The 21,707-nt window shown below is 39.4% G+C and overlaps 1 protein-coding gene across 5 annotated transcripts in view; it reads left to right on the top strand.

Moving 5' to 3' along the window:
* Nucleotides 1-17,962, top strand: part of CEP135 (centrosomal protein 135) — a 72,637-nt gene extending 54,675 nt beyond the window's left edge. For 4 of the 5 annotated variants that reach the window (XM_023758301.1, XM_023758302.1, XM_023758299.1 and 1 more), the window contains 7 exons: nt 393-503; nt 3,174-3,359; nt 11,225-11,434; nt 12,558-12,760; nt 13,691-13,795; nt 15,658-15,771; nt 16,377-17,962. In XM_023758301.1, the coding sequence (XP_023614069.1) occupies nt 393-503; nt 3,174-3,359; nt 11,225-11,434; nt 12,558-12,760; nt 13,691-13,795; nt 15,658-15,757 (915 nt within the window). In that variant the 3' untranslated portion in view covers nt 15,758-15,771; nt 16,377-17,962. Of the gene's footprint in view, nt 1-392; nt 504-3,173; nt 3,360-11,224; nt 11,435-12,557; nt 12,761-13,690; nt 13,796-14,224; nt 14,447-15,657; nt 15,772-16,376 lie in introns of those variants that run through there. The other variant, XM_023758300.1, reaches the window with a different exon arrangement.
* Nucleotides 17,963-21,707: the final 3,745 nt, after the last annotated feature.

Below are 21,707 nucleotides of genomic sequence, written 5' to 3'. Positions count from 1 at the left end.
GCTTGTTCAGTCGTTTGGTCGTCCCCTCACTACCCCCCTGCCAGCCTGGTCGTAGGCAGCCATCTTGTGAGGGTGTGGGGGTTAATTTGCATATTACCTCTTCATTATATAGGATGAGATTGGAAGTCTCACATCAATGTTTCTCTCCCTCTTCTTACCTCTATCTTCCACTCTTTCTAAAAATCAGTGGGAAAAAAATAGCCTCAGGTGAGGATTAACAACAACAAAAAAAGTTAAGGTCAGGAAAAATAAGTGCAAGCAATACTAAGGAACAGTTTTTCTTTTTTCCTACTCTCTTATTCCCCAAATTCAAAAGTAGCCATTTGAATAGAAATAGAACTCATTAGATGTTATGTTCACTTTAGATTTGCCTTCAATTTTCTAATTTATAGGAAATCTCACTGGAATTGGAAGCAGCGGTGCAAGAAAAAGAAGAAATGAAGAGTAGAGTTCATAATTACATAACGGAGGTGTCACGATGGGAGAGCTTAATGGCTGCTAAGGTAAAAAGGCACTATCTAGGTTTGATTTAAGACTGATTTTTTTATGTTTCTTTATTCTGCCTCTTCTATTAGATTATTAACATATGAGATTAGAAGTCTTGCCTACTGTCTCTTTATATTTCCCTACAGATCTTATTTAGTACTAGAGGCTTGGTGTACAAAATTCATGCACGGGGGGTGGGGGTCCTTCAGCCCGGCCTGCACCCTCTCACAATCTGGGACCCATTGGGGGATGTCCGACTGCCGGCTCTAATTATTTGGCCGGCCATAAATGGCCCATGGGCTGGATATTCTCCACCCCTGCTATAAATAAATTAATCCAACTAGAAGTAAGAATAATTAAAATGTATCATGCATCTGTAAAACACAGTAACTTTGCCCTAAACTGGCAGTTGGACATCCCTCTTGCAATACGGGACTGCTGGCTCCTAAGCACTCACCTACCTGCCTGCATGCATGCCTGATCGCCCCTAACCACTCAATCTGCCTGCATGATCACCCCTAACAACCTCTGCCTGATCACCCCTAACCCCTCTGCCTGCTTGCCTGATTGTCCCTAACTGTTTGCCTGATTGCCCCTAACCACCTCTGGCTCGCCCCCGCCACGGCAACTTCATCCAAAAGGTCATCCAGAAGGATGTTCAGAAGGTTGTTTGGCTGCCCGGTCTAATTAGCATATTTTGCTTTTATTATAGACTAGAGGCCCGGTGCACAAAAATTTGTGCACTCGGGGGAGAGAGGGGGTCCCTCAGCCCATCCTGTACCCCCTCGCAGTCTGGGACCCCTCAGGAGATAATGACCTGCTGGCTTAGGCCTGCTCCCGGGTGGCACAGGGCAGGCCCAATCCCTAGGTGCAGCCCCTGGTCGGGTTCAGAGCAGGGCCGATTGGAATATTGGGGCACTGCCCCCTATCATGCACAGAGCAGGGCGGATCGGGAGGTTGCGATGCCACCCCTAGTCACGCTAAGGGTAGGGCCGATTGGGGGGTTGGGGCACCGCCCCCTGTCACACTCAAGGCAGGGTCGATAGGGAAGTTGCGGCGCCACCCCCTGTCACGCACAGAGCAGGGCAGATCAGGGGGTTGGGGCGTTGCCCCCTGTCATGCACAGAGCAGGGCCCAACAGGGGGGTTGGGGCTCCGTACCCTGTCACACACAGAGCAGGGCCGATCAGGGGGTTGAGGAGCTCCACCCTGTCATACACAGAGCGGGGCCATTCAGGGGGTTGAGGAGCTCCCCCCGTCACTCACAGAGTAGGGCCGATAGGGGAGTTGGGGCACCGCCCCTTGTCACACACAGAGCAGGGAGGATCAGGGGGTTGGGGCACTGCCCCCTGTCATGCACAGAGCAGGGCCCATCAGGGGGTTGAGGAGCTCCCCCCTGTCACGCACAGAGCAGGGCCCATCAGGGGGTTGAGGAGCTCCCCGCTGTCACTCACAGAGTAGGGCCAATAGGGGAGTTGGGGCACCGCCCCCTGTCACACACAGAGCAGGGCGGATCAGGGGGTTGGGGCGCCGCCCTCTATCACCCAGAGGAGGGCCGATCAGGGGGTTGGGGCGCCACCACAGTCACACTCAGGGCAGGGCCGACAGGAAGGTTATGGCTCTACCCCGTCTCACACAGAGCAGGGCCCGTGGGGGGGGCGGCGTTGGGGCGCCGCCCTCTATCACCCACAGAGCAGGGCCGATCAGGGGGTTGGGGTGCTGCACCCTGTCACACACAGGGCAGGGCCAATCGGGGTTAGGGCACTGCACCCTGTCACACACAGAGCCACAGGGCGATCAGGGTGTTGGGGAGCTCCCCCCTATCAGGCTCAGAGCAGGGCTGATCAGGGGGTTGGGGCACCTTCCCCTGTCACGAGCAGAGCAGGGCGGATGGGGAGGTTGTGGCCCCGACCCCTGTCACACACAGAGCCACAGGGCGATCAGCCACAGGGTGATCAGGGGGTTTGTCACGCTGATCCCGGTGCCGGGAGGCATATTACCCTTTTACTATGTAGAATAGAGGCCTTGTGCACGGGTGGGGGCTGGCTGGTTTGCCCTGAAGGGTGTCCTCGATCAGGGTGGGGGTCCCCACTGGGGTACCTGGCCAGTCTGGCTGAGGTGCTGAGGGCCGTTTTCAGGCTGGCGTGTGACTGAAGCTCCCAACCGCTCCTTTTTTTCTTTTCTTTTTTTATTCTGGGCCAGCTTTAGCTCTGAGGCCTCGGCTGCTGAAAGCAGGGTTTCTGGCCTTTGTTTACCTTCTGTATTTGATACAATGTTGCAGTCCGGCTGGCTGAAGCCTGGCTGAATAAAACAGGTTTCTGGGGTTTTGTTTAGCTTCTATATTTGCAACATAGTTGCTTAGAGTTGCAGCTGAGAGGCCGGCAAGTCAGGCGGGGAACGTTGGAGTCTGCCGTCACTGGAGCAAGCAAGCCTCCCTGTTTGCTTCAGTGCTTGGCTGCTGGCCGCCATCTTGGCTGGCAGTTAATTTGCATATCGCCCAGATTAGCCAATGGGAAGGGTAGCGGCTGTATGGCTAATTACCATGTTTCTCTTTTATTAGATAGGATAGTATCTGCAGAGGTAGCTTCTGTTTCCTAAATTAAAACAAAAATCCCAATATGTGTATATGTTTCTGACATGAATATTCCATTAAGTAACTTAGTAACGATTTAATTGTTCTCAAACTAGGAAAAAGAAAATCAAGATTTGTTAGATAGATTTCAAATGCTTCATAACCGTGCTGAAGACTGGGAAGTCAAAGCCCACCAAGCTGAGGGAAAAAGCAGCTCAGTTCGACTGGAACTTCTTTCTATTGACACAGAGAGGAGGCACCTTCGTGAAAGAGTGGAGCTATTAGAAAAAGAAATTCAGGAGGTAATATATATATTTGTTTGTCTTGTGAAGTCTTTGCTTAGTAGAACAGAAAGCATTCAAAGGTACTTTATTTGAAGTGATAGTTAAGCAATCAAGTTCAATGGTAATCTTTTGTCATTAATTCTGATAATTTGCTTAGGAGCCCCATTACTTTTTTTTAATTGTAGGTAAAATATACCTACCATCAAATTTACCATTTTATCTATTTTTAAATGTACAGTTTTGTGGCAGTTACTACATTCACATTACTGTGCAACTATTACTTCCATCTATCTGCAGAACTTTCTCATCTTCCCCAACTGAAACTCCATCCACTAAACACTAACTCTGCATTCTCCACACCCCAACTTCTGGCAACCACCATTCTACTTCTCTATGAATGTGACTACCCTATGTACCTCCTATAAGTAGAATCATACAATATTTGTCGTTTTGTGACTGGCTTATTTTATTCAGCCTTAATGTTATCCGTGTTATATAGCATGTGTCAGAATTTCATTTCTTTTTAAGGCTGAATAATATTTCATTGTATGTATAAACCACATTTTGTTTATCCATTCATTTGTCAGTGGACATTTGGTTGTTTCCATTGAGAGTAATGCTGCTTTGAACATGGGTGTACACTATCTAATTGAGTCCTTGATTTCAGTTCTTAAGGATATACCCAGAAGTGGAATTGCTGAATTATGTGGTAATTTTATGTTTAACTTCTTGAGGAACTGCCATGCCGTTTTCTATAGCAGGGGTGGGCAACCTTTTTGTGAGTGCGTGCCAAACCAGCAAAATCTCTGACTCAAAATTCTTCTGCGTGCCAACCCTAATTTTTTGAGAACATGTTACACCTACTTGATATCTCTTATATGTATGTGTATGTATGTGAAGAACCTTGAAGAAATAATAAAATTCATTTGAGCGACAAAAACACAGTGTATGATGATTAAAAATACATTTATTTTTTAATGTATATATCTACATTGATAGTCTAACAGAAAACTTTATGACTCCGTTTGATATTATCAGTGGGACTTTTGCTGCTGCATCACTGATGACAGAGATTTTACATCAGGTTTATATTTCGTGACCTTCAGAGATATGCACGAGCTACTGCTTTCATCCGTCAGGCTGCTCCTATTACGAGACTTAACAAAATTCATCACTGAGAACAAAGATTCACAAGCATATGTGGATGAAAACATGGAGAGTAACGCTGTTGCAAAGTTTTTTAAGCAGAAAAAATTTTCTGGAATGGCATTCCAAGTCCTCAATACTTCGTTTTCGACACTTCTCTCTGGTACTCCTGTCTCTAATACCTGCATTTCAAAGTCAGCCATGTCTATCCATGAAAATATTTGTAAGTTTAGTTCCTCCATTTTCATGCTGTCTGGAAACCTCATGAATTTTGCTGTCTCTTCCAGTTCTCTGAATTTCGCAAATCTTGAGAAGAACTGCTCAATAGTTGACTGGATGATGTTTAAAAAAAGCTTTTGAAGGCTTTGACAGTCTGTTCTATCATCTTTTGGGAGGTCTTTGATGTGCCTCTTGAGGTTTGGGAAATATCTAAATCTCTCACCGTCCACATCCCTCTTAAAGACTTCCAGTTTCTTTTCAAAAGCCTTTATGTAACCAAACATAACATCAAGTGTCTTGCCAGTTCCTTGTGATTTAACATTTAAGTCATTCAATTGTTCACAAAAATTGTAAATGGAAGATTATAAGAGAGGGTTTCGCGTGCCAGCAAAAGTTACTGGCGTGCCATGTTTGGCACACGTGCCAGGGGTTGCCCACCCCTGGCCTATAGCATTTTACATTCCCACCAACAATGTAAGGATTTCAATTTCTCTACATCTTTGCCAACACTTGTTATTTCTGGGGTTTTTTAATAATAACCATCCAATAGGTGTGAAGTGGTATCATATTTTGAATTTGAATCACAATTTCTTTTCTTTTTTCTTTTTAAAATATATTTTATTGATTTTTTACAGAGAGGAAGGGAGAGAGATAGATAGTTAGAAACATCGATGGGAGAGAAACATCGTTCAGCTGCCTCTTGCACATCTCCCACTGGGGATGTGCCCGCAACCCAGGTACATGCCCTTGACCGGAATCGAACCTGGGACCTTTCAGTCCACAGGCCGACGCTCTATCCACTGAGCCAAGCTGGTTTCGGCCACAATTTCTTAATGATTAGTGATGTCGAGCATCTTTTCATGTGTTTATTGACCATTTGTGTATGTTCTTTGGAGAAATGTCTATTCTAATCCTTTGCCCATTTTTTTTTTTAATCCTCACTCGAGGATATTTTTCCATTGATTTTAAGAGAGAGTGAAAGAGAGAGGGAGAGACAGAAATGTCGATGTGAGAGAAACACATGGATTGGTTGTCCTGCACTCGCTCTGATCACGGCCCTGCCGCGAGGACCCTGCAACCAAGGTACATGCCCTTGACAGGAATGGAACCCGGGACTTTTTGGTCCGCAGGCCAACACTCTATTCACTTAGCCAAACTGACTAAAGAGCATCATTTTTCAATCAGGTTGTTTTGTTATTGAGTTGTAGGAATTGTTTGTATAATCTGGATGTTAATCCCGTATTAGATAGGTGTTTTGTAAGTTTTCTTTCATACATGGCTTGCTTTTTCACTCAGTTTTATCCTTTGATGCCTAAAAGTTTTAACTTTTATGAAGTCCAATTATTTCTAATACTCTTATTACATAACTTTTGGTATCATATTTAAGAAATAATTGCCGAGTCCAATATAATGAAGCTTTTCCCCTATGTTCTTCAACAACGTTTGTAAGTTTTAGCTCTCATGTTAAGGTCTTTGATCCACTTTGAATTGACTGTTGTATATGATATAACATAAGGGTCCATATTTATTCTTTTGTATGCAGGTTTAAATAAGCTCTTATCATAAAGACAGTCTAATAAAATTTTCTTAAGTAAATCTTGAATTCAGTTAAAATATAGAGACCTAGTTAGATTTATTTAGAATAGATGGCTATTAGGGTTTTTGGGTATAGTGTTGTAGTCTTCATTTTTTAGGAGAAAGTATTATCTATAGTGGGTAGGATTATAGCCCCCCCCCCCCAAATATATATTTAGGTTCTAATACCTAGTACCTGTGAATATGACCTTTTATGAAAATAGTATCTTTGCAGTTCTATAATCAGGTTAAAATGAGGTTATACTAGACCAGGCAGGTCATAACCCAATGACTTGTGTCCTTATAACAGTGATTTTCAACCAGTGTGCTGCAAGAATTTTTAAAACATGCAGTACCTATTTAGTCAGGGGCACGGACCGCTTTTCCCTTAGATTGTCAAATAAAAAAATGACAGCCAACACAATAGCCATCCCATGTGAATGAATCAAAATTATACCTATTTTTTGTTAGATCAGCAAAAAAACATATTTTGTATGTGCTGCAGAATTTTAGTAATTACTTTATGTGTGGCATTAGATGAAAAAAGTTGAAAATTGCTCCCTTATAAGATAAGAGAAATATGGATACAGAAGACACAAGGGAGAGTGGCAGGTGAAGATGGAGACTGAGATTGGAGGGATTTGTCTACAAGGCAAGGAACTCCAAGGATTGCCAGTAGCCACCAGAAGATGGGAGAGAGGCATAGAACAAATTCTCTCTTAGAACCTCCAGAAAAAGCCAACTCTGTTCACATATAAATTTCAGGCTTGTAACCTCCAGAATTGTGAGGGAATAAATTTCCATGGTTTTAAGACACCCAGTAATTTCCAGTAATTTGTTATAGCAGACCTAGGAAACTAATACACTACCTCTATAAACTTTCTATTGAGTATAATAACTAAAAGCATGCTTTTCAACCTTCAAAAGAGTTCTCAGGAAAACTGTTCTTTAGTTCTTTATAATTTTTCAAGTTATATGGTACTAGAGGCCTGGACACAAAATTTGTGCACGGGTCCGGTCCCTAGGCCTGGCCTGTGATCAGGGCTATCTTCCCCAGCTGCCTGCAGCAGCCCCACCCCCACCCCCCACCACCACCTGCCCCAGTTCCCCGCTTGCCATCGGGTGATCGGTGCCTGATGGCCAGGGGAAGGAACCAAGAGGTGGGCTGTTCCCACCATCTTGCCAGCCCCGCCCTTGCAATGGGTGGCCATCAGGTGATTGGAGCCTGCCGGCCAGGGAAAGGGACCAAGAGATGGTCAGTGTGCCTCATAGTGACTGGTCTAGCGGTCATTTTGGTCATTCTGCTGTTAGGGTCAATTTGCATATTAACTTTTTATTATATAGGATAGAGGCCAGGTGCACGGGCAGGGACCGGCTCTCCTTCCCTGAAGGGTGCCCCAGATCAGGGTGGGGATCCCTGCTGTGGGACGGGAACCCTGGGGGCGGGGCCAGCCTGGGCAAGAGGCCTGGGGTGGTTTGTAGGTCGGCCATGCTTCCAATTGGGGTGGGGGTCCATGCTGGGGAGCGGGGCTGGCCTGGGCGAGGGGCCACCGGCTGTTTGCAGGTCAGCCATGCCCCTGGCTTTGTCAGGAAGGATGTTCGGAAGACATCCAATATAATTAGCATATTACCCTTTTATTAGTATGGATGTGTAATTGATTTATATATTAATATTTCATTTGTTTGGGGGAAACTGATTTTATTAATTCATTAATATTTAGAAAATCCAAATGTTTACTTTTCTGAAACTGTTGACATTTATTAAATCTTTACACACAGCATTCTATTTTTTATGTTGACTCATTTCAGAAGAGCCTGTTTGAATTAATTTTCAAGGGGGGCTTGTTTCTAAATTCTAGAAGTAGAGTTTAAGTCACTTTTTATTTATTACTCATAATCTAAATTGTGAGAAATTTAAATTATGGATTTTTCTAAGACAAGTATCTTATCAGTATTTCAAACTTTGCTCATTATTTCAGTTAATATTGTCTTATAAAGTAGTGTATTATTAAATTAAATTTAAATATGACTTCAGGTATTTGGTTTTAAAGCAAACTCCATTTTGAAATTCAGAATTTAAAGACAATTGACGAGTGATAAGTACAGGTTGTGGCAAAAGTGGGTTTACAGTTGTGAGTACACAAAACACAGAGTTCATTCTTGTACTGTTATTTATTAATTATTGTATTATTTTCCATACGAACAACTGTAAACTTTGCCTCACCCTGTATATATGTTACTTTTCTTGAAAAGGCATTATTATAACAAACCATTTATAGAGGAAAATTTACTGTAGTTCAAAGAACTCTCATATTCACAACACCTTAGAACAATAATTTTCATCTTTTTTTTAATTAAATCTTTATTGTTCAGATTATTACAGTTGTTCCTCTTTTTCCCCCCATAGCTCCCCTCCACCCGGTTCCCACCCCACCCTCTGCCCTTACCCCCCTACCCCCAATGTCCTCATCCATAGGTGTACGATTTTTGTCCAGTCTCTTCCCGCACCCCCCACACTCCTTTCCCTCCCCCAAATAGTCCACTCCCTTTCTATGCCCCTGATTCTGTTATATTCACCAGTTTATTCTGTTCATCAGATTATTTATTCACTTGATTTTTAGATTCACTTGTTGATAAATGTGTATTTGTTGTTCATAATTTGTATCTTTACCTTTTTCTTCTTCTTCTTCTTAAAGGATACCTTTCAGCATTTCATATAATACTGGTTTGGTGGTGATGAACTCCTTTAGCTTTTTCTTATCTGTGAAGCTCTTTATCTGACCTTCAATTCTGAATGATAGCTTTGCTGGGTAAAGTAATTTTGGTTGTAGGTTCTTAGTATTCATCACTTTGAATATTTCTTGCCACTCCCTTCTGGCCTGCATAGTTTCTGTTGAGAAATCAGCTGACAGTCGTATGGGTACTCCCTTGTAGGTAACTGACTGTTTTTCTCTTGCTGCTTTTAAGATTCTCTCTTTGTCTTTTGCCCTTGGCATTTTAATTATGATGTGTCTTGGTGTGGTCCTCTTTGGATTCCTTTTGTTTGGGGTTCTCTGTGCTTCCTGGACTTGTAAGTCTATTTCTTTCACCAGGTAGGGGAATTTTCTGTCATTATTTCTTCAAATAGTTTTTCAATATCTTGCTCTCTCTCTTCTTCTGGCACCACCATAATTTGGATGTTGGTATGTTTGAAGTTGTCCCAGAGGCTCCTTACACTATCTTCATATTTTTGGATTATTTTTTCTTTTTGTTTTTCTGGTTGGGTGTTTTTCGCTTCTTAGTATTTCAAATCTTTGATTTGATTCTTGCGATCTTCTAGTCTGCTGTTGGAACTCTGTATAATATTCTTTATTTCAGTCAGTGTATGCTTAATTTCTAGTTGGTCCTTTTTCATAACCTCGAGGGTCTCACTACATTTCTTGAGGGTCTCACTAAATTTATCAGCGGTCTCACTAGACTTATTGAGGGTCTTACTAAATTTATCGGCGGTTTCTAGGAAATTCTTGAAAAACCTTATAACCGTGGTTTTGAACTCTATATCCAGTAGTTTGCTTTCCTCCATTTCTGTCATTTGTGACCTGTTTCTTTGTCTCCGCATTTTTTATGCTTCCCTGTGTTGATAGAGTGGCTTTCTGTGCTAGGTGTCCTATAGGGCCCAGTGGTTCAGCCTCCCCAATTACCTGAGGTGGACACTCTTGGTGCACCCCTTTGTGGGCTTTGTGCACAGTCTTGTTGTAGTTAAGCCTTGATTGTTCTATCACTGGGAGGAATTGACCTCAAGGCCAATTGGCTGTGAGAATCAGCTGTGCCTGCAGTGGGAGAACTTCTGTGCTGGAGACACCCTTCTGGGGCAAGACTTGCTTCAGTGGGGCTTTGGTGCTCACTGAGTCTGCCCCCTGAGTGTGTCCCTTATGGATCTGAGGAGTTGTAATCTGGATGGTCCCACTCTGACCACTGGGTACACTGGCTCTTGGATCTCTAAGGAGGTGCTAATTTAGCCTCTGCCTGAGGCTACCCAGCAGGAGCCCAGCTGTGAAGCAGTGCAAGCTGCTGTGGGGCCTTGGGCCTTCTTTTGGAAGTTCTGGGTTTCTCTGACCCAGCTGCAGTTTGTTAGAAATTTTCAGATTGCAAAGGGCCAGGCCTTTCATATGCAAAAGCCTCTGCGCACAGCTTGGGTGGGGCGGGGTCTCTGGGATCAACAGAGTGGAGCAAGCAGCTATGGCTGCTTTTCAGTCCTACCCTAAGAGGCCCCGCTTCTCAGTTCCTGGTAATTGCTGCAAGTACCTCTGAGAGAAAGCCGCCCTCGAGTTCCAACCGATGCCAGACAGTCCAGTTTCTTCTGTATGAGTCTGGGTCCCCAGAGACTCACCTGGAACTGGAGTTCAGAGCAGTCAGGAGCTTGAGACTCCCTCCCGATTGAAAAAGACAACCGTGTCCTCAGTTCCCAGCGCTTTCCACGTGTGCCGAGTCCTCAGCTGCCAGCCCTTTCCGCGTGCGCCTCCGTACCTCTGCACTTTACTTGCGCACCGCACCTCCTCTGAGTCTCCGTGTGCTTTTCTCTTTCCTTCTAGTTGTAGAATTTCCACTCAGCCAGCCTTCCTGTGGTTCTGGATGATGTCCGTTTTGTCTTTTAGTTGTATTTTTGAAGTTGTTGTGCGAGGCAGCAATTTCCGGTGTTTACCTATGCCGCCATCTTCGTTTCTCTCCATCTTTTTATCTTCTAAATATATACATGAAGTACTTATTTATCATGATTAATAATTATATGCAATTCATGTGTTAAGCATTAAATAGGCCATCTTTAAATATAGCAGGCAACTTCTTGAGAGTATCTGAAAATATGCAAATATTGGCACTTACATTTTTATGAAGTGAGGTTGTAGCTGCACAAATTCAAGCCTTTAAAATTATTGGGTTACTTTTTACCTGTTTTTTATTTTCAGCACATAAATGCACATCATGCCTATGAATCTCAGATCTCATCAATGACAAAAGCCATATCTAGATTAGAAGAAGAGCTGAGACATCAAGAAGATGAGAAAGCAACAGTATTCAACGATTTGTCATCTCTTAGAGAACTCTGTATTAAGCTTGACTCAGGCAAAGATATTATGACCCAACAATTGAATGCTAAAAACCTTGAATATGAGAGGGTAAGAACTTATAAGATATTGATGTAATACATTGTTTTACTGAGCCCTACTCTAGTTGTTTTAGTTTATCATTCACTACCTCATATATTTTTTCTCTTCGGAGTAGTTACTTTTGACGGCAGGAGTTTGAGAACTAACTTTGACTACTAGATTCTCTGCCAGGATTTCTCTGGCAGAAGTGGTGATGAAATTAGGAGCTGGTGTAGAGTAGATGGGTGTTTAGTGGATATTAGTCTCATTATAGAATAGGAGCATATCCCAATTCATTTTTTATTTGTTTAAAGATAAGACTTAAATGAAGTGGTGAGCACTTCACTGCTTCCTAAGTAGAATATTTTTCCTGATAAAAATCTCAATGCAGCCCGGCCAGCGTGGCTCAGTGGTTGAGTGTTGACCTATGAATCAGGAGGTCAGGGCACATGCCCGGGTTGCAGGCTTGGTACCCAGTAGGGGACGTGCAGGAGGCAGCCGATCCATGATTCTCTCTCATCATTGATATTTCTATCTCTCCATCTCTGAAATCAATACAAATTTTTTTTTTTTTTTTAAATCTCAAGGCGTTTAAATCTTTAAAAGTCTAGTTAGCTGGAACTTCCCATTCCCAAACTGAAGCATTACTTTAAATGTGTGTTTTCAAACATTGGTGTTTTCAATTTTCACTCATTTAGTATCTTTGTTTACTGGTACTGAGAATCTCAAATACTGGCTTAATCATGTAGTCAGAGGACACAGATTTAATAGATCAGAAGAGTCTCCTTGCTGATAGGGTGGCCATATTTTAGGAGTTTATGATAATGACCCTCTCCTGATAAGGTAGTACTAGAAAACTATTTGAAGGTTGGAGTAGATCTCATAGCCAAATAAGCCCTTACTGAAAATAGCAAATATTATTTTGAAAATAAGATTTTTTTATACTTAAAAGAGTGGTTCAGGATTTTTAACTGATACCCAAAATGAAGGAACTGATGTGTATGGATATACTAGTAGCTCTGCAGATAATTTTTCTGAGTAAGTCTAAAATGTGCCAACAAGTCATGTAACATTATATTTAAGATTGTTTTTCTTGAAATGTTAAAAAAAAAAAAAAAAGTGCCGAAGTAATCTTCCTTTGTTTTTCCTGTAGGTTGTGATGGAATTAGAAAATGTAAAATCAGAATCAGACCTGTTAAAAACACAACTGTCAAGTGAGAGACATACGATTAAAAATCTTGAATCATTGTTGGCTACGAATAGAGATAAAGAATTCCATTCTCATTTAACTTCCCAAGAGAAGGAAACAGAAATTCAGTTACTTAAAGAGAAGTTAACTCTTTCAGAAAGCAAATTGTAAGTGTCCTAAATCAATCTATGTAAGGAAAATAGCTTCTTAAAAATAATTTTAATATGAGTAAATTGTAGATTTGTAGCATAAAACAAATGATTAAAAACATTGGAGGAACAAAAAAAATGTTTTTAATTTTCAGTGGGAGACGGGGGAAGGGTGTGAAGAGCAGTTTAAAAACCAAGATACTTTATTTATGTAGCTGCTGCTTTTGGAAGTTTAGGGACTTAGTTCAGAAGAGATACTGTGTTTGGAGATGTAGATTTGTATATCTTCACCAGAGATGGTTTCAATGGAAGTGAATGAGTGAACTTTGTAAAAATTACTAAATTTGAGCAAGGAAGAGAGGAGTCAGCAAAGGAGAGAGTATTTCAGGATGGGAGTGTCAGCAGCTTTTCATACTGTGGATTAGGAGAAATACTTCAAGAAACCTGGGCAGTTTGACCCTCGTGTATTGCTTACCTTTGAGGAGGTTGATGATGGTGTCTTTTTAGCCTGGAGAGGGTTAGGTATATTTGTGGGAAGATGAGCGGAAACCCAGAGTAGATGGTACATACAAGTGGAATGAGTAACTTTTAAAAAGAATTAGAAACATTTCTCTTTCTGAGGCAAGAAAGAGTCAAGGAAGCCAGTGAAGATACTTTACAACTAGACATTACAATCCTGTCATTACTCAAATTTGTATCTGCAGTCCTGCTGCAGTGCCTTGCACATGCTAAGTGTTTATTAAATAAGATGCATGAAAAAGGAAACTTTGTGATAGAAGCTCCAGAAGTTTTGAGAATTATTGTTGAAAGTCTTAATCTTCCCTTTTTTTCATTCTTAAGTATCATCTCATTTGTATTTATTAATCACAAAAAAAATCTATGACACTACACTCTACAACACAGAACATTTGTTATTCATTTCTTTGAATTTTAAAATTTGTTTTTAAGAACTAGCCAAAGCCGGGAGAACACCATGCTTCGGGCTAAAGTGGCACAATTACAAACAGATCATGATGCCATGAAAAGGCAGATATCAACTGAAAGATATGAACGGTAAGAAAAACTTTTAGCATTAGATAGTGTTTTTATTTATGTCCTGTCCTATTTCAAAAAGTATTTAATGTGGCTTACAAATAGCAAACTTTTTTAGCATTAATGCTCAAAATAAATTTCTTCAGTAATTCTTCCTGAAAAGGCAACAAGTGTTGTGGAAGATAATATCACTACAGTAAATAAAGTAGCAGATATTGTGTGAATGTTTTCCGTAGCAAAATTAGGTCATTATTTCAGAGGCTATAGCTAGGGAATAAACAAGCTAGTAAGGATTCCACAAGAGTCCAAAACGATATGATCCAATTGGAAACTAAATACCAGTCATCAAATAAGTGATGATGCTGATTATAAGGACTTTAACAAATATGTACCAGATACTATGTATATATTTGATAATCCTAACAACCTATTATTATGCCTATATTTTAGGAAACGGGGGTCATACAGGAGTAAATAGCAGAGTCAGTAATGAAATTCAGGCAAGTCTGGTCTAATTTTAAAGCCTGTGCTCCCCAACCTCTGTAATATACACTCTACGGCTTAGTAATTTTCATATTCACTTGTATTTCAGTTCATTTGCTTCATTATGTTAAAAATTTTAATCCCCAAGTGTTACAAACAGGAATAAGACCTGCTTTAAAGTTAAAATCAGTATTTGATTTTTAAATCAGTTGTCAAGTGTCTTCAATTAGTCTTTCCTACTATATTAATATCATAGATAACATTTCTGAGATGATATTCTCAAACAGTGGAAAAATTGCTTATTAGGCCAATTTTTTAGCTCTCTTATTCTTATCCATTGACATTAAAATGTTTATTGATGTGCTGTTTGACATATAGACAGAATTTGCTAGGAATTCAATATTTATTATCTTAGTAAGATATGAAGCCTGAGATTGTGTCAGTGTTGTGAAAGCAATTTTTAATCTCGTAATTTAGAAGACCTAGTTTCTTAATATGCTGAACTGTATATATATATATATATATTATTTCCATTTCTTAATGATAACTTAAATTCTTTCAATTCACAGGTCCTAAGTCAAACTCTCGATTGCGTAAGGTTATAGACCCCCTTAATTTCTCTCCTTTTTCCCTACCCCATTTTCCGAAGAAACTTTGACCCACATGGCCATGTCTTTCCTTCTTAACATCCAACTAGATTATGCATTCTTAAAGGGGCAATATTGCCTCCTGTGGGACAAAATTGGTTCTTGGGGGAAGAGGGAGTGACAAAAACCCCCTAGGTATTACCATAATTTATGGCCCTCTAAAGGGCTACAGTAAGTAAACAATGTACCTGTATATTAAAATTTCATGGAGTGTGGAGAAAACATCTAAAACAGTTTCTTTTGGGGAATAATAGTGAAAAAGCGTTTGTGAAACACCCAAGTATGTAGAAATCATGGATACTGAAGAACTCAAGGCATAAAAAGGCTAGGCCAGAGCCTGGATTGCTCACAAGGAGATGGTAGGGCAGTCCCCATGCTTTGTGGGGCAGGCAGACACAGGGAAGGAAAGCATAATAGAGAATGGATTACTTTACTCTATGACATTTGGGAGTTTTGAGGCAGGAAGAGGCAGAGGGCTAGATTTATGTGCAAGAAGAGGTGGGAAAGGAAGGAGCAGAGGGAAGAACCATCCAACTTTGGAAATCTGTGCTCAGAGGGCCTTTGAACAGTCTCTTATAATACAATTCCTTTAATTGAAATCTTTTATCTGTTTAAAAATCATATAAGGACATGGGATTTAAATTTAGTAAATAGAAATTAATTGAGTAGTAATTATTTCATTAACAACAATAGCAGCGCCTTGTATTTGTGTAGCCCTTTTTGGTATTATCTCTTGTTTGATCTACTTGACAGAGAACGAGCAATCCAGGAGATGCGTCGGCATGGTCTTCCCACACCACCCCTTAGTTCCACTCTGAAATCTCCTTTACATTCTCCTGAACACATCAACTGATAATTTTTAGAAAGGTACGTATGGCCGAAACCGGTTTGGCTCAGTGGATAGAGCGTCAGCCTGCGGACTGAAAGGTCCCAGGTTCGATTCCGGTCAAGGGCATGTACCGGGGTTGCGGGCACATCCCCGGTGGGGGATGTGCAGGAGGCAGCTGATCGATGTTTCTCTCTCATCGATGTTTCTAACTCTCTATCTCTCTCCCTTCCTCTCTGTAAAAAATCAATAAAATATATTTTTTTTAAAAAGAAAAATATTTGACTATCCATAACATTTTAAAACTCGGACAACATAATTTTCAGTACTTGTATACACTTGTATTTTATTAAACCTAGATATATCTTATGTTTTGAGTGATTTTTCCCAGTTAACATGCTATATTATTCCAGTCTCTTCACTATGTGTCATTCTTTTAGTCTTCATGTATTTTGCTGTATTTTGGTAATTTGAAGGGAATCTTTTTGAAGTAGAAAACAGTACTACCTAACCACTAAATAGGCAAGGGTTGTATTAGAGAATATAATTTCAATTAAAACATTACTGAATCTAAGTTTTTCATGATGTTTTGAGCTTGGTTTAACATTTTTATTTTAACCCACCTTTCCCTTCCCCTCTTTTTCAGAATGTTGACTTTCAATGAGTTGGCTGTATGGACTTGTTACAGACAGAACAGTAATAATATATTTGAAGTACTTGTTCCTGAAAATCATGAAAATTGACACAAATTCTACCTCTTTCAACTTTTATTTAAATCAGTGAATATTTATGTAAAAAATGGTTTAAAAGAGCTATATCTATGTGTATATTTTCATGCATATGACAGAAAAAAATATGTATTAATAGTGCTGATATATCTGTATTTTTATTCCTGACTTAAATTACTCCTCTATGTGTGTTTATACTGTGAATTAATATAATGTATTAATCACATTATGTTTTAATCTTTTAATGAGCCATATTTGTATATAAATATTCTTACAGTACTTATTTTAAAGTGTTTTTAGTTTTCATACTTGTGCTGATAACCTATATCTTTAACACATTCACAAAGGATTATCAACTCAAATGTTACACTTAACTTTTTTCTTCTAAATGTAAAATTAATTACCAATTTGCTGTCTATCATTGAGGTAAATATATTCAGGTCTATTCTTATAATAGCAGTGTCTTGGTAAAATAATGATTACCATTTATAATTTATTGTCAATTAGAACAACTGTGATGGGAAAGATACACTTATATATTATATACTTTATTTTCGCTATCACATGGTCTCTTCACATGATACAAATTTATCAAAATCAAACTAAAAGTGGTATTTAAAATTTTTGTCAAACCACAGAACAGAAATTTGGGACTCTTTTCCAGTAAATAAAATTCTTCACTATATCAGTATAAAAGTTCAGAATATAATAAAATAGTATATGGGGTAAATATAGTAAAACATTTTGCTAAAATTCCAGTATACATACATTCGATAATATCAGATTTTGTTTCTAAACCTGTATTTTGTCAGTTAGTCTTCCAGAATAATATGTAAACATTGAACTGTGGCATAATAAGTAGAAAACAGCATTTTACAATTTTCAAAATTTTAATTTTAAGGAATATAAATATATACACATATTAATAAAAGAACAGTAGCACAAAATAGAGTATTGAATACAAAAACTAATCGTGTTTGAACCATACACATTTGAAGAAAATCCTGTTCTCTAGTAGATTTTCATTATGACTGAAAAAGAGCTTAAAAACTAACATAGGAAAGTGAAAGGCTAATTACTATGATCCTTTTTGTTTCCTCCTTTAATAACGTGGAGTTTGTGTGTGTGCATTTGTGTGTACCTGGAGGTGGGCATTGCTCTTTTTCTAAAACTAATATGCCTTATATGTGTGAGATGCCCTTTGCAATAATTCAGTGTGTAATTTAGGTGTGATGTGCCTTACTTTACCATCATCTTTTTAATTTTATGTATTCCATCTCCTTTGTGTGAGTCCAGGTATTACATTAAATGACAAGAGAAACAGAATTATTTACAATGTCAAATGGAAAATCTTTTAAAAATATATGTAAATAAAATAAAAATATTTGTTCCCACCTTTCCCCCCAAAGCAACTGCAAGACATATTTTGTTAAATTTATTATATTTTTACTGTTTTCTGTAATTAAAAATGTGTAGCTTGCTATAATTGTTTTTATAACCATGATACAATTTTCTAAAGTTAGTTTTAGCTTAAAATACTGAATGTTCTGACCTTTTATAGATGTTTTTAATTTGTTTTAAATAATTTTAAATTATGGAGCTTGACATAGATATTCCAATAGATATTCCAGTCTATTCTCTCTTTCTTACAAATAGTTCTTTCAAGAATTTTAGCAGTATTCGTTATTCTAAAATTAAGAACAGTTTATTCAAATCAAACTTTATCCTGGTGAGATATACGGAATCCTCTGAATTTAGGTGCCAGATGCTTTTTTTTTTACTCCCTTTTATTTTCAACTAGTTTAAAATGTAAGAAGTGAAGTTACAGTTTCTGTTTGAAATTCATCTATAAAATGTTTAAACAGGCTTTTGTGTTTGTGTACACATTTTTCTCTCTTGCAAATTTCTAATGTGTAGCAAGAATTTAAAATACTAATTGAGAAACTGACCCACCAAATTGATTTCATGACCCAGCAAAGGGACACAGCCTATAGTTGAAAACATTGTAACATGAACCATCTCTACCTTTCCCACTATTACATTTATCCTCATGAGTCAATTTTGCTCCTTTGGCTTGTTCCCACTGGCATACACACTTCCCATTTTTAATCTCACATTTAAAACCCTCCCATTTTATTTTTGCTCCTTCTTTGACAAAAATTTCTTGAAAACAGTTATCTACACTCATTTCATCCCCCTCCCTTTACACCCACTATTCCTTCTTGCATTACTCCAGTCATGCTTTATTCCTATTACTTACTCAAACCATTCTTGTCAAGGCACCAGCAACCCCATTATGTGTACTTTCTTTCCAATATTACCTTTTTCACAGTATTTCTTTCCACTTAGTGTCCTTGTAATAGGCATTGCAGAAAGCTCTCTTGCCCTCTCTGCCCTGTGAGGATACAATGAGAAGTCAGTCTGCAACCCCCAGAGGGCTCTCACTTCAACCTAACCATGCTGGCACCATCATCGCAGACTTCCAGCCTCCAGAACTGTGAGAAATTTATTATTTATAAGCTACCCAATCTGTGGTCAATTGTTAGAGCAGTGCTGTGCAATGTTTAGCAGTATCTCTGGCCTTTACCCACTAGATGCCAGTAGTAGCACCTGCCAACCAATTGTAACAACCAAAAAATGTCTCCACATTGCCAAACATCTTTTAGAGGACAAAATTACCCATAATTGAGAATGACTGGTTTAACTATATAATTTCCCACTTTCTGTAAACCTCCAAAACAATTAAATGGTTAAATACATATTTTAAAAATATTTTCGTTGATTTTTAAAGAGATGAAGGAAGAGGGAGAGAAATACCCATGTGAGAGCAGAACATCAATCAGCTGCCTCGTGCACGGAGCTCCCTATGGGGAAATGAACTGGCAGCCTTTCAGTGCACAGGTTGACACCCAACCAGAGCACCGAGCCACACCAGCCGGGGCAATGGATGCATATTTTTAAAATCCCTAATGTTCTGCGTTTTCCTTTGGTATATGATATGGCCCCTGGAAATCTGTCTTAACTGAAAGGCAGTTATTTCACAAGTGGAAATGTAGATTGAGACCTGGTTTGATGTGCCACATTTATTATAGCCCCACGTGTAGTAAAAATGAACCGATGTGTTTGAAAAGTGAGGGGGAACAGTACCTGTCTAAAGTGATGCTCTGATTTCTGAGGCCCATGAGACACAAAGATTAGCTAGAAAGCTCTAGTATGAGCATAAGTTCTCTAGAACTCTCAATATTTTAAGGTTGTGTCATTTGGGATGATACCTTGCCCTGCAAAATTAAAGGAGAGGAGATCCACACTTGATTTATGTACATTTGAAATTTTAAACTTTTTACATTTATTATTTTGAGACAGAGTGAGAGAGGAAGTGGGGGGTGGGGGTGTGTGTGTGTTTGTTGTTCCACTTATTTATGCATTCATAGGTTGCTTCTTGTATGTGCCCTGAATAGAGATCAAACCTACAACCTTGGTGTATTGGGACGATGCTCTAACCAACTGAGCTACCTGGCCAGGGCCAAATTTAAATTTTTATAGAGTATATTTTCATGTAGTTGGCAAGACCATAATATATCAAGAAAAAGACTCCAGTGATATGTTCTACGGGGATTTGATTTTCGGCTCTGGGGAACTTTTAGTGACTGTATTAACTCAAAAGAGACTTGCTCAACTCTTTATACAATTCTTCATTATTCTTATTTGGAATAAAGCAGTCATATTTTAGGATATGTAAGCACTGAACAACTGACTGATATTTATAGTCACAAAATACACAACCATATTTTATGCTGGTATTAATTTAAATGTTTATCTAGAACAGTGGTTCTCAACCTTCCTAATGCCGCGACCCTTTAATACAGTTCCTCATGTTGTGGTGACCCCCAACCATAAAATTATTTTCGTTGCTACTTCATAACTGTAATTTTGCTGCTGTTATGAATCGTAATGTAAATATTTGATATGCAGGATGTATTTTCATTGTTACAAATTGAACAAAATTAAAGCATAGTGATTAATCACAAAAACAATATGTAATTATATATGTGTTTTCCGATGGTCTTAGGCGACCTCTGTGAAAGGGACGTTCGACCCCCAACGGGGTCGCGACCCACAGGTTGAGAACCTCTGGTCTAGAAGAACACAGTTGGATAAGGTGACATGCACTAGATCTTTGCTGTAGCAAAGTTGCTCCAAGGCATGCATCTGCATTAAAATTACTCTGTTTTTGTCATTGAGACATCTGGCTCAAGATTGAATACCTTGTGGGTTACCTTTCATCTTTTGTATCTTTATCATTGAGATTCTTTTTGCTTTTTAAAAAATTTCCTGCTTAATGATAAATTATTTTTAGCATCTTTGCATTAATAATGAAGGGGAAGATGATCAGATACTGATTTCCAAGAGTTCCCATTTATTAGATAGGTCTGGGTCTCCAAGTCCGGGGAGTTCTTCCTAAATGCAATATTTTTAAGCCTTTATTTTTTAAAGAATATATTTTTATTGATCTTTAGAGAGAAGAAGGGAGAGGGATAGGGAGAGAAACATCCATGAGAAACATCAATTGGCTGCCTCCTGCACTCCTCCTACTGGGGATGGAACCTGGAAACCGGGCATGGGCCCTGACCAGAGATGGAACTAGGTAGGGAGAGCAGTGATCAATCCCACGCCCTCCCCTTGACATGTTGGTTCATGGGTCAACGCTGGACCACTGAACCATGCCTGCCGGGCCTAAATGAGATTCTTGCTACACGTTAAAATGTTGCACAAAGCAACTGTAACAGGATAAGCTTGACCTGAACCCAAGAACCCAACCCGATAAGCATAGCCAACTGCAAAGAAGAAATCAACATGTAATTAACCAAGTACCGTGTAAGCAGTAGCTAAGCCTCCCAAGAGACAGCTTTCGATGTGAATGCCCTGTTTGCATTACTTGCTGCAAACAAACTACCGAAGGACAACTACATCTGGTTCTCGAATAGAGTACCCCAAGCCCAAGACCCCTTGAGTTTGGTAACACATTGAAGCAGTCATAGTAAAAAGTATGGGGAAAAGTCTCAGTATTTACAGTGAATATATATATATATATATATATATATTCTTTTTCTTAAAACATCCCAAGTCAATCATTTAATTTTCATTACGGCTGGGACAAATAATGCCAAATGAAATGGCCTCTGGTCTGGAGTTACAGGACTCAACAACAAATGTTTAGCTTTGCTCTTGAGCCCATTTCAGGATCCCAA

This window comes from Myotis lucifugus, unplaced genomic scaffold (assembly GCF_000147115.1).
Source record: "Myotis lucifugus unplaced genomic scaffold, Myoluc2.0 scaffold_127, whole genome shotgun sequence".
In the NCBI taxonomy this organism is placed as follows: domain Eukaryota; kingdom Metazoa; phylum Chordata; class Mammalia; order Chiroptera; family Vespertilionidae; genus Myotis; species Myotis lucifugus.
This window is presented reverse-complemented; position numbering and strand designations above follow the sequence as displayed.